Source organism: Danio rerio, chromosome 22 (assembly GCF_049306965.1).
Source record: "Danio rerio strain Tuebingen ecotype United States chromosome 22, GRCz12tu, whole genome shotgun sequence".
NCBI classification, from domain to species: domain Eukaryota; kingdom Metazoa; phylum Chordata; class Actinopteri; order Cypriniformes; family Danionidae; genus Danio; species Danio rerio.
In genome coordinates, this window is record NC_133197.1 from 37,277,427 (window position 1) to 37,294,924 (window position 17,498).

A 17,498-nucleotide genomic window follows, 5' to 3' on the forward strand; every position below is an offset into this window, starting at 1 on the left:
GGCTTGCCTATCTTTTTGTGCACTACACACAACAAATTCACACAAAGGAACGTCTGTTGATGCTAATGTTTCTTTCGGTAATAATAAAAACCATGACTAGCATGAATTGCTAACTTTTAAAAAGTTGACACTGATACATCTGTTACTGAAATACCACAGACTTCAATTTAAAGGAAATACATGCACATATTATCACATGTTAATGGCCTAATTATTATAGCCTGTATTATTATGTAACGACGGACAAGGACGCAATGGTTTATTTTGCCAGGAATATCAACAGAATTTGTGTTGAAAAAGCGAGGCCGACTTGTTATTCAAAGAAGAGTGTCATTTTTTTTATTAATGCATACCAACATGTTAAATGTAAATTACATGTAAATGCGTGTATTGCACACATTTTGGCCCCAATGGCCTTCCATATTAAACAATCGTCAACAAAACAAACTATACATAAATTATACATCAACATAAACAATAAAAATAGACCTACATTAAAAATGATTATATAATGATTAAGAGGGTTTAATTTTAAAAGTTAGTTATCAATAAGCACTAAAAAGCACAAAGAAATTCAGTCAAATTAATTGTGAAAACTGTAAAGTTTACCATTTTAAACGAATACTGACTGAAATGTGGTTTTATAAGAATGCATTTCCCTTGCAAAAGCCAACATTAACTGCATTCAAGAGAGGGGGGAAATACAATAAATAATACATATATTATAGATCAACATGAACAAATAAATAAAATGGGCCTAAAATTATTAAATAAATAACGAATATGGCGTAAATTTAATCGTGTTTAAATGTCCAAATACTGACTGAAATGTGGTTTAAAAGGGTATTAATTACTCTATCGAGAACTAGACCGTTTTAAATGTTTGCTTATCTTTTTTGTGCTCTACACACAACGAACTCCCACGAAGAAACGTTTGTTGATGCTAATTTTCTTTTTAAGTAATAATAAAAACCATGACTAGCATGAATTGCTACCTTTTTAAAAGTTAACACTGATACAACTGTTACTGAAATACCACAGACTTCAATTTAAAGGGAATCCATGCACATATTATCACATGTTAATGGCCTAATTATTGTAGCCTGTATTATTGACAACATGTAACGACGGACAAGGACGCAATGGTTTATTTTGCCAGGAATATCAACAGAATTTGTGTTGAAAAAGCGAGGTCAACTTGTTAATCAAAGAAGAGTGTCATTTTTTTTATTAATGCATACCAACATGTTAAATGTAAATTACATGTAAATGCATGTATTGCACACATTTTGGCCCCAATGGCCTTCCATATTAAACAATCGTCAACAAAACAAACTATACAGAAATTTTACATAAACATATACAAACAATAAAAATAGGCCTACATTAAAAATGATTAAATAATGATTAAGAGGGTTTAATTTTAAAAGTTAGTTATCAATAAGCACTAAAAAGCACAAAGAAATTCAGTCAAATTAATTGTAAAAACTGTAAAGTTTACCATTTTAAACGAATACTGACTGAAATGTGGTTTTATAAGAACGTATTTCCCTCGCAAAAGCCAACATTAACTGCATTCAAGAGGGGGAAATACAATAAATAATACATATAATATAGATCAACATGAACAAATAAATAAAATAGGCCTAAAATTATTAAATAAATAACGAATATGGCGTAAATTTAATCGTGTTTAAATGTCCAAATACTGACTGAAATGTGGTTTAAAAGGGTATTAATTACTCTATCGAGAACTAGACCGTTTTAAATGTTTGCTTATCTTTTTTGTGCTCTACACACAACGAACTCCCACGAAGAAACGTTTGTTGATGCTAATTTTCTTTTTAAGTAATAATAAAAACCATGACTAGCATGAATTGCTACCTTTTTAAAAGTTAACACTGATACAACTGTTACTGAAATACCACAGACTTCAATTTAAAGGGAATACATGCACATATTATCACATGTTAATGGCCTAATTATTATGGCCTGGATTATTGACAACATGTAACGACAGACAAGGACGCGACGGTTTATTTTGCCAGGAATATCAACAGAATTTGTGTTGAAAAAGCGAGGTCAACTTGTTATTCAAAGAAGAGCGTCATTTTTTTTATTAATGCATACCAACATGTTAAATGTAAATTACATGTAAATGCGTGTATTTCACACATTTTGGCCCCAATGGCCTTCCATATTAAACAATCGTCAACAAAACAAACTATACAGAAATTATACATCAACATATACAAACAATAAAAATAGACCTACATTAAAAATGATTAAATAATGATTAAGAGGGTGTAATTTTAAATGTTAGTTATCAATAAGCACTAAAAAGCACAAAGAAATTCAGTCAAATTAATTGTGAAAACTGTAAAGTTTACCATTTTAAACGAATACTGACTGAAATGTGGTTTTATAAGAACGTATTTCCCTTGCAAAAGCCAACATTAACTGCATTCAAGAGGGGGAAATACAATAAATAATACATATAATATAGATCAACATGAACAAATAAATAAAATAGGCCTAAAATTATTAAATAAATAACGAATATGGCGTAAATTTAATCGTATGTTTAAATGTCCAAATACTGACTGAAATGTGGTTTAAAAGGTGTTAATTACTCTATCGAGAACTAGACCGTTTTAAATGTTTGCTTATCTTTTTTGTGCTCTACACACAACGAACTCCCACGAAGAAACGTTTATTGATGCTAATTTTCTTTTTAAGTAATAATAAAAACCATGACTAGCATGAATTGCTACCTTTTTAAAAGTTAACACTGATACATCTGTTACTGAAATACCACAGACTTCAATTTAAAGGGAATACATGCACATATTATCACATGTTAATGGCCTAATTATTATGGCCTGGATTATTGACAACATGTAACGACGGACAAGGACGCGACGGTTTATTTTGCCAGGAATATCAACAGAATTTGTGTTGAAAAAGCGAGGCCAACTTGTTATTCAAAGAAGAGTGTCATTTTTTTTATTAATGCATACCAACATGTTAAATGTAAATTACATGTAAATGCGTGTATTGCACACATTTTGGCCCCAATGGCCTTCCATATTAAACAATCGTCAACAAAACAAACTATACATAAATTATACATCAACATATACAAACAATAAAAATAGACCTACATTAAAAATGATTAAATAATGATTAAGAGGGTGTAGTTTTAAATGTTAGTTGTCAATAAACACTAAAAAGCACAAAGAAATTTAGTCAAATTTATTGTAAAAACTGTAAAGTTTACCATTTTAAACGAATACTGACTGAAATGTGGTTTTATAAGAACGTATTTCTCGCACAAAAGCCAACATTAACTGCATTCAAGAGAGGGGGAAAATACAATAAATAATACATATAATATAGATCAACATGAACAAATAAATAAAAGAGGCCTAAAATTATTAAATAAATAACGAATATGGCGAAAATTTAATCGTATGTTTAAATGTCCAAATACTGACTGAAATGTGGTTTAAAAGGGTATTAATTACTCTATCGAGAACTAGACCGTTTTAAATGTTTGCTTATCTTTTTTGTGCTCTACACACAACGAACTCCCATGAAGAAATGTTTGTTGATGCTAATTTTATTTTTAAGTAATAATAAAAACCATGACTAGCATGAATTGCTAACTTTTTAAAAGTCGACACTGATACATCTGTTACTGAAATACCACAGACTTCAATTTAAAGGGAATACATGCACATATTATCACATGTTAATGGCCTAATTATGATGGCCTGGATTATTGACAACATGTAACGACGGACAAGGACGCGACGGTTCATTTTGCCAGGAATATCAACAGAATTTGTGTTGAAAAAGCGAGGCCGACTTGTTATTCAAAGAAGAGTGTCATTTTTTTTATTAATGCATACCAACATGTTAAATGTAAATTACATGTAAATGCGTGTATTGCACACATTTTGGCCCCAATGGCCTTCCATATTAAACAATCGTCAACAAAACAAACTATACAGAAATTATACATCAACATATACAAACAATAAAAATAGGCCTACATTAAAAATGATTAAATAATGATTAAGAGGGTGTAGTTTTAAATGTTAGTTGTCAATAAGCACTAAAAAGCACAAAGAAATTTAGTCAAATTTATTGTAAAAACTGTAAAGTTTACCATTTTAAACGAATACTGACTGAAATGTGGTTTTATAAGAACGTATTTCTCGCACAAAAGCCAACATTAACTGCATTCAAGAGAGGGGGGAAATACAATAAATAATACATATAATATAGATCAACATGAACAAATAAATAAAATAAATAACGAATATGGCGTAAATTTAATCGTATGTTTAAATGTCCAAATACTGACTGAAATGTGCTTTAAAAAGGTGTTAATTACTCTATTGAGAACTAGACCGTTTTAAATGTTTACTTATATTTTTTGTGCTCTACACACAACGAACTCCCATGAAGAAACGTTTGTTGATGCTAATTTTCTTTTTAAGTAATAATAAAAACCATGACTAGCATGAATTGCTAACTTTTTAAAAGTCGACACTGATACATCTGTTACTGAAATACCACAGACTTCAATTGAAAGGGAATACATGCACAAATTATCACGTGTTAATGACTTAATAATGTATTATTTACAACATGCAACAACTTTAGAGGTTGAACTGATTTAAAGGTCACGACGATTTATTTTGCAAGGAAAATCAACAGAATGTGACGTTTACGCGCTGAAAAAGTGACGTCAACGTGTCATTCAAAGAAAAGTGTGTCATTTAATTTTATATTAACACGTACCAATGTGTTAATGCAAAAATTACGTGTTAACGCATAAATTATGTGTTAACGTGTAACAATGTGTAAACGCATTTGTGGCAGACGTTTTGGCCCGAACGGCCTTCCATAATCGACAACCGTCAGCAAAAGAGACCAGGTTTGGGGATGCCAATATCAACTGCATTCCATTATTCAATGAATAATGAACATGGTGTCATTTTAAATGTATGTTTGACGTTGTTTAGTCCATCTCACTAACAACGTTGTAAAAGCGCGTCCCTTCGGGTAAGTTAATTGTCAAAACTAAGTTTACTATTTTACATGAATCCTGACTGAAATGGGGTTTAAAAAGAACATGTTTCCCGTGCCAAAGCCAAACACAACATTAACAGCATCCGCGAGAGGGAGGAAAACAATAAATAATAGTCATTTTCCTGTCAGTAATAATAAAAACCATGTCTAGCATGAGTTGCTAGGTTTTAAAAGTTTGTATACATCTATTACTGAAACACCAGAGACTTACCAAATATTTAAGGGAATATGCACATATTACTTGTGTTGATGGCTTAATAACGTATTAACAACTTCCAAGACTTTCGAGGTTGGACTGAGTTAAAGGACACACCGGTTTATTTTGCCAGGGAAATTAAGAGAAAGTGACGTTTGCGCGCTGAAAAAGCGAGGTCAACATGTCATTCAAAGAAGAGTGTGTCATTTCTTTATTAATTTTTTTATTAATGCGTACCAACACGTAAATTACGTGTGAATGTGTTTGTTGCAGACGTTTTGGTCCCAACGGCACACCAACATATAACATATAAAAGCCCGTCCCTTTGGGTGGGTGAATTGTAAAAACCGTTTTTTCAAAGGTCAAGCTGCTCCACGATTGGCCAGCCCAGTCACAAGGTATGAACATTATTGAGCATGTCTGGGGTAAGATGAAGGAGGAGGCATTAAATATGAACACAAAGGATCATGAACTCTGGGAGTCCTGCAAGAACACTTTATTTGCCATTCCAGATGACTTTATTAATCAGTGATTTGAGTCATGTCAGAGATGTATGGATGCAGTCCTCCAAGCTCATGATGGAGTCAGACACAATATTCATTCTGTCTCCACTGCAGCATGACTTTATATCCTATACTGGACATTATTTTTGTTTGTCTAAGCAAAGTCAGATCTCACTGTCTTAAAGAAATCATTCAAAATCAAGACATGATCATATTTTATTTAGGTAAATAAGCGTAATCTAGAGGCCTTATAAGCCACTTCTGATACCAAATGATCGACTAGAACTTGTCGTTCCTACAGGCGACAAGACTTTTATCAGTGAATATGTAGCCTACTAGCCTGTGTTGTAAAATAAATATTCTTAAAATATGACGCTTTTAAGATGAACCGGTTAATAAATTAAATAAATAAATAATCGCACTAAACATTTTGAAGACTTTATGTGTGGCAGGTTGGACGTGCGAATCACTTAAGCCACAGTCATGCAGATTAAACACAATAAAATCGATGGAAAATGGTATTATTTAATATATCTATTACAATTACGACAATATGTTAAAAAAAAAATTCCATAAGACATATCAGTTTGCTTTTTTAATCGGCATAACTAGCAATTTAGTCCAAATGTAGTTCAACTGAATGAAGCGGACGTTACCGGAAGTCTCGCCCATTCACGATATAAACGGCTCGCCGTTGAAGGATAAAAATATAGATATAGATGTTGTATTTTCATGTACATGTCATATATTGGTTCATGTTTTGTCATAGGTGACAGGTTTCCATAGCGCTAGCATGTCATAAAGTATTCCTCCAAACAGGAAGATGTAAATATTCTGCCTTCGGCGCTAACTGCTAATACAAAAGCGTCTTGAAATCTGTGAATTTGCATGTGTAACTTGTCAGCCCACGCCTGGGGTTTGACTGATGAATCTACTGTAGATTTGTGTCAGTGTGCTGAAGTTTACTGACTCAACTTCACCCCATCTGGTAAATGTATAATATAGTGTTGTTCAACAGCGCCACCGTGTGGTCAGTGCCTGTCAGGTCACGTGATCGTTTTTGTTTTTGCAATAATAACAGTATTACAACAAACACAGATACAAAACTTGAAAGAAGTATGGTACAATCAATAGGAATATTACTTTAAAAAAATGAGTGGAATGTAACACATTTAGAACAAATATAATATAGGAAAATCAAAATAAACACAACGAGAGAGAGAGGAAAAAAAGAAAAAAATAATGGCACATGACAAAGATAAAACAAATGATTGTAGAATATTAAATAAAGCACATGTTTTATAAGTTTTAATAGCTTTCTTGTTGTGAAAGTCTGTGATGTTTTTTAAATAAAGAGCTAGTTCTTGTTAAAAAAAATAAAAATAGGCCTACAATGAGTATATTTGCATTTGTGTATAAAAGACTTTCCAATAAATAAAATGAGGTTCATGCAAAAACTTGAATCAATGAATTGTTTTCCTTTAATATAAAACCCCAAAATAACATGTCTATAGCTTAAAGAAAAAATCACCACAAACCTTTTGGACAATTAGAGAGTTTACATCAGACCAAAAAGATTTGACAGAGGGACACTCCCAAAATAAGCAAATGTTGGACTATCCCCTAGTCCCCCAGGTTCAATGATCGGTCAGAGGCTTCAAATAAGTTTCAATTAATTTAATGAATCAAATGGATAAAGCATACAGAGCGCTCTGGGCTGCAGAATAAACCCTTTACAGTATGAGGTTTACATGTGGGCATACCACAACACTCTCTAACCCTCGCAGCCAAGCATATATCGCCGATTTCCCTTCCGCCCATGGGCACTTCAGTAAGAAAGATCCTCCATCCAGACCAGTTCAAACATCAGTTGTTAAGCAGAACAGCAAATCTGCACAGAAAATGTTACGCATACACATAACAGAGCCTGCAAGAGAGTGAGCTTGAGCCCCTCCTGCACGTGATTGTTCCTGTAAATGAGCACACTCTGCAACAAAAAATGTTACATTAAGTTAATAACGAGTACAGAGGAGATAGCTTCTCGGTTATCAGTCACACAAAGGCACAGCTGCTATGCAGCAAACATTATATGAGGTTAGCACAAGTGTGCCGCAAGCCTGCGTTTGAGTGAAGGTCTCGGCCGTTAGATCGCCCCCTGGGGGCTGGCTGCAGTACAAGTCATAAAGCCCGCCTCCTCCGTGTTAATGAAAGAGACTTGAGCCCAAATAAAAAAAAAAAATTATTACACTTGCAATAAAATATCCCGAAAGATGGTTCTGGTCGATTAAGGCACTGGTTATTGTGCTGAAATAGGTGCAGATCTTCATTTTTGTAAACTGTTTTTAGCAGTAATTTAATGCTGGGCGTGTCATCGTGATTGACAGCTGTGATTGACAGTTTCTCAAAGCAGCGCGTCTGAGCTTCGGCAGGAGACTGAAGTGTTATTATTCGATTTCTGTGTTATTTTACTATGACAACATGAGTTCAGCAGTAAACTACAGTTTCTGACATACATGATCCTGGTGGAACACTGTTTATTCGCTAAGGTCAGGGCTTTTTTCGGGCTTTATTAGTTTGCTGATACACGCCTAACCACCCAGATAGCAAAATACACTCGGGCCAGTTCCAGCTAGATTCTCGCCTGCCGGAGACTTACCCCTCAGAGCTCAGACTGACTACCTCTGCTGGACCTACTCCGGATGCCTGGACTCACTGCTTGATTCCAGCCCGAGTCAATCGAGCCAGATGCGGCGGCCGAGCGAGCCGGAATCAGCCCGCGACGCCGCGAGTAGGTTATGCGCTGCGGCCCGGAGCTGGCGCGATTGAATATATAAAACCCTCATATTTGTTAACGTTATTACATCCATTTGTGTTGATATGACAGCAAACGCATGCTGAGAAGTTCGGGGGGCGTGGTTGATTTTACATAAAGCATTTGGTTGGAAGCTCGACTCTGCTCATTTTCGCGGCTCCTCCTCTGGCTCCATCAGACAATCCTTCTGCGCATGTCAAGGCTCCAATTTCAGCAGTCTTTTGCGACAGTTTGTGCCCGTCAAACAGGCGTTTTGCCCTCAAGGCGTTCAATGGGAAAAGGGGCTGTCGCGTCGTCCATATTTTTTACAGTCATTGGGTTAGCACATAAGGTTATATGAGGATAAACACATCAGCATAAGTTCATACAAGATGTTTAAAACAGAATCAAACTATTAATGCAAGGATTAGTCTAGTAATGCATAAGATGAAGTTTAAATCATCAAACATTCCTTCACGAGCAACAGATTCAGGAGAGGTTTCACAGACAGAGCAAGAGATGTTTGAATTTTTATAAAAATTGTTTAACAGGATAAAACCTGTGAATAATTTTAAAAGACATTTCTTTAATTTTATTTGTTAAAAAAAATATCTGGGGGAGCGATCAGACAAACGACCATTTCATCAAAGAGGTTGTTCCAATCGTGATCGGTGGTTGAAGCAGATTACAGTTTTTCTCAGTGACTTTAGTGCATTTCCCACAACACTATTTACATTTGCACAACAGTTCATGCATTTCTCAAAACAGTTGTGCACATCCCAGCAGCAGTTGCTCATTCCTACAGCTACAAATGCTTTTTTTACATGTTTTATTTATGCATTGTGAAACATTACAAAAATATACAAAGACATAAACATGTAACAATAAGCAAAAACACTGAAGAGTATTTCGAGCAAATAATAATAATAGAAATAAGTAATAATAAATAAAAATAAATAAATAAATAAACAACAACACTAGTTGTAAGAGCCAGTTATGCATAATTCATTTGTGATAATAATTTAGTGAAGGTTAAAACATGATAAAAATTGATATTTAAATTTAATAAGAATTCATTGTGATTGTATTATCTAAAATGCATAATTTAGTAATTGATATAATTTAAAAACCTTTAATTTGGTATTGTGGCTTCCGACAGTAATACGTCATGAGGTCATTAGTTCATACGTTTTAGGCAGATTGCACTTATGGATGTTGGAAGCAACACAGTTTTTTGACCGAGCTGATCGAGTCTATTGTAACTTTGTATTTTTGTTTGCATTTGTTCAGTGAACCTTTTTTAAAAGAAGATTCGGTCTTACTCGCGTTTTTGCAAATACTGGTTGTTGGAATTGAAGCCGCAAAAGGTGGTACATAAGGATTTGCACGAAAGGTGTGCCACTATACTAGTGCAATCTTATATAGAGAAAAAACAAGGGTACAGTCTGTGATAGTTTCCCGTAGAAGTTGGCTATTGGGGGGTGAGGACTCAATCAGAAGGAGCAGGGTCAAGCTGAAGAGTTTGGACATGTTTGCGAAGGGGTTCCCACAATTTAGTAAAAATAGCGCTGGGTCGGTGAAGAGAGTACCTAATTTTTTCTAATTTTATAAAATAAAGAACATTGCCAACAAGTGTGTGAAGGAGGGTGAGGGCTCTTCCAGTTTTGAAGACTTAATCGCCTATAGACAGAAGGGTTATGAAGGCTACAAAGTCTACAAAATGAGAGGGTAAAGTGTGGTCGGGCGGAAGAATCCCAAATAAACCAATAGTTGGACATGGTGGGATATCAACAGTGGTACAATGCAAAAAATGCTTTTCTTACTTAGAGTTTTTGTCGTGTTTCTAGTCTAAATATCTACAAATTCTTAAATCAAGAAGCATTTTCTAGACAAGCCAAACATATTGTCTTATTTTAAGAAATAATGTGCCAAAATTAAGTGAGTTTTTCTTAAAACAAGCAAAATAATCTGCCAATGGGGTAAGCAAAATAATCTTATGTCAAAAGGAAAAACAAGATTATTTTGCTAACCCCATTGGCAGATTATTTAGCTTGATTTAAGAAAAACTCACTTCATTTTGGCACATTATTGCTGAAAACAAGACAATATGTTTTGCTTGTCTAGAAAATTCTTCTTGATTTAAGAATTGTGAGATATTTGGACTCAAAATGAGACAAAAAAATCTAAGAAAGAAAAGCATTTATTGCAGTGTAATAGCTGATAGCGAGAGGAATATTTGTCTCCAAAAGGAAAGCAGATATGGAATAAAGTAGCTGACACCATCTCAGGGTCAATAGACGGGTTGATGCGAGATAGCCTGCTCTTGGACCAATGAGCTCTATGCACTACCTTGCATTGTATTAGCCTGTGACGTGCACAGACTGAGGAAGAGTTTTACAACTACAAATGCTTTTGGACATACATCAATTGCTTTCATAAAACTCTCTGCTGTTTATAACTTTATCATCTGCTTATGTCATGTCAGTCAAAATTAACTGAACTTGTGAATGCTAAATACACTGCAAAAATGCCTTTCTTAAAGTTTTTGACTTGTTTCTAGTCTAAATATCTACAAATTCTTAAATCAAGAAGCATTTTCTAGACAAGCCAAACATATTGTCTTATTTTAAGAAATAATGTGCCAAAATGAAGTGAGTTTTTCCTTAAATCAAGCTAAATAATCTGCCAATGGGGCAAGCTAAATAATCTTGTTTTTCAATTTGTGATAATACCTCACTCGCCTCACAGCATGAAGGTCGCTGGTTCAAGCCTGGGCCAGTTGGAATTTCTGTGTGGAGTTTGCATGTTCTCCCTGCGTTGACGTGGGTTTCCTGCGGGTGCTCCGGTTTCCCCCACAGCCCAAACACATGGGCTATAGGAGAATTGGGTAGGCTAAATTGTCCCTAGTGTGTGTGTGTGAATGAGCGTGTATGGATGCTTCCCAGAGATGGGTTGCAGCTGGAAGGGCATCTGCTGTGTAAAACATATGCTGGATAAGTTCACAATTCATTCCACTGTGGCGACCTCGGATTAATCAAGGGACTAAGCCGAAAAGAAAAGAAAACAGCTTAAACTAGCCAAAACCAGCTATGTCTATCTTAAACCAGGCTGGTCAGGCTGGTTTTAGCTGGTCATTTTTCAGCCTGACCAGCAAAGTCCAGGCTGTAAATGGCTGAAAATCAGCCTGGAGATGGTCAAAACCCTTCTAAAATCAGGCTGGTCGACCAGCTGAAAGCAGCCTACGGGTTTAGACTGGTTTAAGCTGTTTTTTCAGTAGAGAAATATAAGCTTTTAAATCATAAAATCCGTCAGCGTTGCGCTTTTATTCTGCAACATCACCTGCTTCCGCTATTCGAGGAATGTTCATCCGGTAAAGGCTAGTCTTCATCTCCGCCTTCACGCTGCTCTTGTTATGGTGCGGGAAACACCTTCCACCTGTCCGGACTCTCTCTGACAGCAAACCCCAATTAAACCTGCATTACCTGAGGATCAAGATGGAGATACAGGAGCAGGAGGATGGAGAGCGCAGGTACAAACAAACTCACACTTAAAACAGTCACATCTACAGCAGCTCACAGTTTGACAGCTTCACGTTTGCGGATAATTATGCTTAATTATCTCATTTTACAAGCTTATACTCGTCGAAATATATATTAGAACACGTTTGCTTGTTATATATGTAATAATCATGTTGTTTGTGTGACCGTTGTCGATATATTTATCATATTTAGCTAGCCGGCTAGTGGATTTGTACGTTCTACTATGGCTAAGACTTCCTCATGAATATTAAGTAGGTCACGGGTTGTTTGGCTTCACATTGCTGTATTCTGATTGGACGGTCTTAGTAGGCTGTGGAGAATGAACCAATAGAAGAGTTGGCGCTCACGGAAGTCGATTAATATTAATGAGATGATCTCTCGTCATAGTATGTTTCAGCGTCGTATGTTCTAGCAGTTGTTTTCTCACATTTAGCTGCTAAATAACCGAGAGAAGCGCAACATTTCATTTTAAGGTGATCATTTTTTATAAACTACGTCAAAGACTCTTCTGCAAACTGACACTTATTAAAGGAACGTGTTTTTAACCAATGACGATGACTCATAAAGCTGTGTTTAGGTAACGGTGACCTGTAAATGAACCTTGAGATAAACGAAAGTACACGATTATATTTTTAAATGACATATAATGTTGTCATGATGTTTAATATGTTTTAACAAATGAACGATTATTCTTGAGCATTGAATGAATGGAATGTTTATGGACACTTAATTTCAAATAAATTGGTATAAAATTTCCTCTGACATTGTTATAATGTTTTTTTTTTTAATAAAAAAATATGTTAGTATCTTTATGTTAGTCTTGAGGATATCTATAAGCTAGAGTGCTCCAAAACTGACGAAATTCGCATTTAGAAGATATAAAACTAAATTGTCCATAGTGTATGTGCGTGAATGAGTGTGTATGGATGTTTCCCAGTTATGGGTTGCAGCTGGAAGGGCATCCGCTGTGTAAAACATATGCTGGATAAGTTGGCAGTTCATTCCACTGTGGCAAACCCGAATTAATAAGGGGACTAAGCCGAAAAAAATGGATGAATGAATGAATGAATTACCTACAATAAAACTATAAACCGTCTCATTTTTAGCACAAAGAATATATATATATATATATATATATATATATATATATATATATATATATATATATATATATATATATATATATAATCATATATATAATCATATATATTATCATATATGATGCTATAAATGAGAAGGTTTATGGTTTTATTGTAAGTAATTCATTCATTCATTCATTCATTCATCCATTTTCTTTTTCGGCTTAGTCCCTTTATTAATCCGGGGTTGATACAGCAGAATGAACCGCCAACTAATCCAGCATATGTTTAATATATATATATATATTTTTATATATATATATATATATATATATATATATATATTTTTTTATATATATATATATATATATATATATATATATATATATATATATATATATATATATATATATATATATTTTACTGTTGATTGTCTATTTAAAACTAGTCTGAAGACACCTCTCTTTGCATTAGCATGCACATAAAACACAAATGCTGTTGACATGCAAATCCTCTAAAGGATTGTTAGGCTGCATTAATTAGGGCAACCCGAGCCGGGAACACTTCGCAAAAGACATTTTAATTTAATTTAATGTAATCGTAGATTCACACCGAAAGCGATGAGAACGTCAAAGTAGCCGGAATTCATTCGTTTTCAATGGGAGCCGGCAGCGATTTGCCTCGAGTATCAATGTGCCACGTCTTCACCAGTGGGGGCGTCGAGAATAGTTAAAGTCAAGTCAGCTTTATGATAATGAGCTATGACACGGTTTGGCGGCAAGCAATCAGAAGGATGAAATCCGCTTGAGAGGGGCTCAGAGAACAGTCACTGTGAACTGGTTCCGACTACAGTGGTTCCCAAGGGCTTGCTTATTGCAGTTGCCAGATTTCCAACTATGTGCGATGTTTTCTTACAGGAACATACTTTTAAAAAGTTACTGGCGAGTTACTGATGTGCATTAATGTTATATTTTTTATTTCTTTAAAAAAAGTGTTCTTATAACTAATGAACCTTATTGTAAAGTGTGATCAATAATACTTGTATTTGAGTGACAGCAGCTTGTCATCCTCTGAGAAAAACGGGTTCTCAACATACAAGTTAATATAAATTATATATATATATATATATATATTATATATATATATATATAATATATATATATATTATATATATATATATATATATATATATATATATATATATATATATTTATATATATATATATATATATATATATATATATAATATATATATATATATATATATAATATATATTTATATATATATATATATATATATATATATATAAATTTTATATATATATATATATATATATATATATATATATATATATATATATATATATATATATATATATATATATATATATATATAATTTATATATATGCATGTCGCCTCATTGAAAGATGGTTGCTGGTTCAAGCTTCGGCTCAGTTGGCGTTTCTGTGTGAAGTTTGCATGTTTTCCCCGTGTTGGCTTGGGTTTCCTCCGGGTGCTCCGGTTTCCCTCACAATCCAAACACAATGCTCTATAGGGGAATTGATGAACTAAATTGTCCGTAGTGTATGTGTGGAAATGAGTCTGTGGGTGTTTCCCAGTGATGGGTTGTAGCTAGAAAGGGCATCCTCTGGACAAGTTGGCGGTTCATTCCACTGTGGTGACTCCAGATTAATAAAGGCACTAAGCCGAAAAGAAAGTGAATGAATGAAAATGTTAGATTTTTCCAGGCCTACAGGCCATACTAATGATTGTGTTTGTGGATGTTCAGATGGGAGCTCTGGAAGCTTCTGTATAATCTGAAGACGACGGTCGAAGGCTTGCTGTCCACCAATAACCCCAACGTGTGGTCCCGGTATGGAGGTCTTCAGCGCCTGCACAAGGACATGAACAACATCCTGGGCCACGGACTCAAACACGAACAGGTCTGAGAAACACACACATACACATACAGTTGAAGTCAGAATTATTAGCCCCCTTCAAATTTTTTTCTTCTTTTTAAGATATTTTCCAAATGATGTTTAACAGAGCAAGGACATTTTCACAGTATGTCTGATAATATTTTTTCTTCTGAAGAAAGTCTTGTTTGTTTTATTTCGACTAGAATAAAAGCAGTTATTATTTTTTTTAAACACCATTTTAGGGACAAAATTATGAGCCCCTTAAAGCTATATTTTTTCTCAATAATCTACAGAACAAACCATCGTTAAACAATAACTTGCCTAATTACCCTAGTCTGTCTAGTTAACCTAATTAACCCAGTTAAGCCTTTAAATGTCACTTTAAGCTGTATAGAAGTGTCTTTAAAAATATCTAGTAAAATATTATTTACTGTCATCATGGCAAAGAGAAAATAAATCAGTTATTAGAGATGAGTTATTAAAACTATTATGATTAGAAATGTGTTGTATAAATCTGCTCTCTGTTAAACAGAAATTGGGGAAAAAATAAACAAGCGGTCTAAAAATTCAGGGGGGCTAATCATTCTGACTTCAACTGTACATACACACAGACAAGCAGGAAGATGATCTGAGCTTTCACTGCTGTTGTTTGGTTGTTCTGGTTGATAAGAAATGGCCTTTTTCCAACAAGGAAATGTTTTGTAGTAGTTTATAACCACGAAACCTGTTGATTGAGCTGATGTAGCTTTGATGTGCTCACTAGTTTTTATATGTTTACAGTTAAGGGCAAAGTCATTCGCAGCATTTTAAATCTTATCCAAATATTTCAAATGGATGTTTAATAGAGAGACATTCAGAATTATTAGCCCCCCTGTTGAATTTTTCCCCCAATTTCTGTTTATCGGAGAGAAGATTTTTTTAAACACTTTTCTAAACATAATAGTTTTATTAACTTATTTCTAATAACTGATTTATTTTATCTTAGCCATGATGACAGTAAATAATATTCGACTAGATCAACGGTTCTCAAACTGTTTTCACCAAGTACCACCTCAAAAAAAGTACCACCAAAATCAGCAGTATTAAAAATAAAGTAGCGTCGTTGGCCAAATTAAGCAGCTACAGCACTGCACAGTTCGAGGCAGAGTCATATTCATATTTATACAATCGATACATTTTAAAATATATTGCACATACATATGACATATTTGTTCAGCTTTTTGAAATCTTAATTTGTATGTTGAGAACCCGTTTTTCTCAGAGGATGACAAGCTGCTGTCACTCGAATACAAGTATTATTGATCACACTTTACAATAAGGTTCATTAGTTATAAGAACGCTTTTTTAAAGAAATAAAAAATATAACATTAATGCACGTCAGTAACTCGCCAGTAACTTTTTAAAAGTATGTTCCTGTAAGAAAACATCGCACATAGTTGGAAATCTGGCGACCGCAATAAGCAAGCCCTTGGGAACCACTGTAGTCGGAACCAGTTCACAGTGACTGTTCTCTGAGCCCCTCTCAAGCGGATTTCATCCTTCTGATTGCCTGCCGCCAAACCGTGTCATAGCTCATTATCATAAAGCTGACTTGACTTTAACTATTCTCGACGCCCACACTGGTGAAGATGTGCCGCGTTGATACTCGAGGCAAATCGCCGCCGGCTCCCATTGAAAACAAATGACTTCCGGCTACTTTGACGTTCTCATCGCTTTCGGTGTGAACCTACGATTACATTAAATTAAATTAAAATGTCTTTTGCGAAGTGTTCCCGGCTCCGGTTGCCCTAATTAATGCAGCCTAACAATCCTTTAGAGGATTTGCATGTCAACAGCATTTGTGTTTTATGTGTATGCTAATGCAAAGAGAGGTGTCTTCAGTCTAGTTTTAAATAGACAATCAACAGTCACCATATGTACTTTTAGGCCCAATCCCAATTCTACCCCTTAGCCCTCGTTTAAAATCCATTAAATTTGGCTATCTATAATCCATAATAATAACTCCTGTACAGCAGTCCCACAACATTCTGACACTCGATGACCCTGGAATACCCTGTCAGAAAAGTCTAGTGGCTGGGAATGAGCTTTCACAGTGTCTGCTGTAATGTTAATGCTGTTTTTGATGTGTTTACATTGATGAATAAGGCCACTGGGTTAAATGCACAGTACAGTTATGATCTTATTGCCACATAAGATCGTCATGATACCATGATATATGCCTTCAGTGATCTCCTGAAGATCAATACTAAAAAAATAACACAACTGGATTACCTACAGCATCTGATCTCATATGAAGAGATTGTGATGACATATGATCAGGGCTTTACATTCACTTTTTTGATCACCAGCCACTGTGGCTAGTAGATT

The 17,498-nt window shown here is 34.6% G+C and overlaps 1 protein-coding gene across 5 annotated transcripts in view; it reads left to right on the forward strand.

Annotated features, from left to right (window-relative positions):
• The first annotated feature begins 12,005 nt into the window (after window positions 1-12,005).
• rubcn (rubicon autophagy regulator) overlaps window positions 12,006-17,498 on the forward strand; it is a 40,765-nt gene continuing 35,272 nt past the window's right edge. For 4 of the 5 annotated variants that reach the window (XM_005174059.5, XM_009296504.4, XM_002666369.7 and 1 more), the window contains exons 1-2: window positions 12,006-12,122; window positions 15,002-15,155. In XM_005174059.5, the coding sequence (XP_005174116.1) occupies window positions 12,088-12,122; window positions 15,002-15,155 (189 nt within the window). In that variant the 5' untranslated portion in view covers window positions 12,006-12,087. Of the gene's footprint in view, window positions 12,149-14,960; window positions 15,156-17,498 lie in introns of all 5 variants that reach the window. The other variant, XM_073937608.1, reaches the window with a different exon arrangement.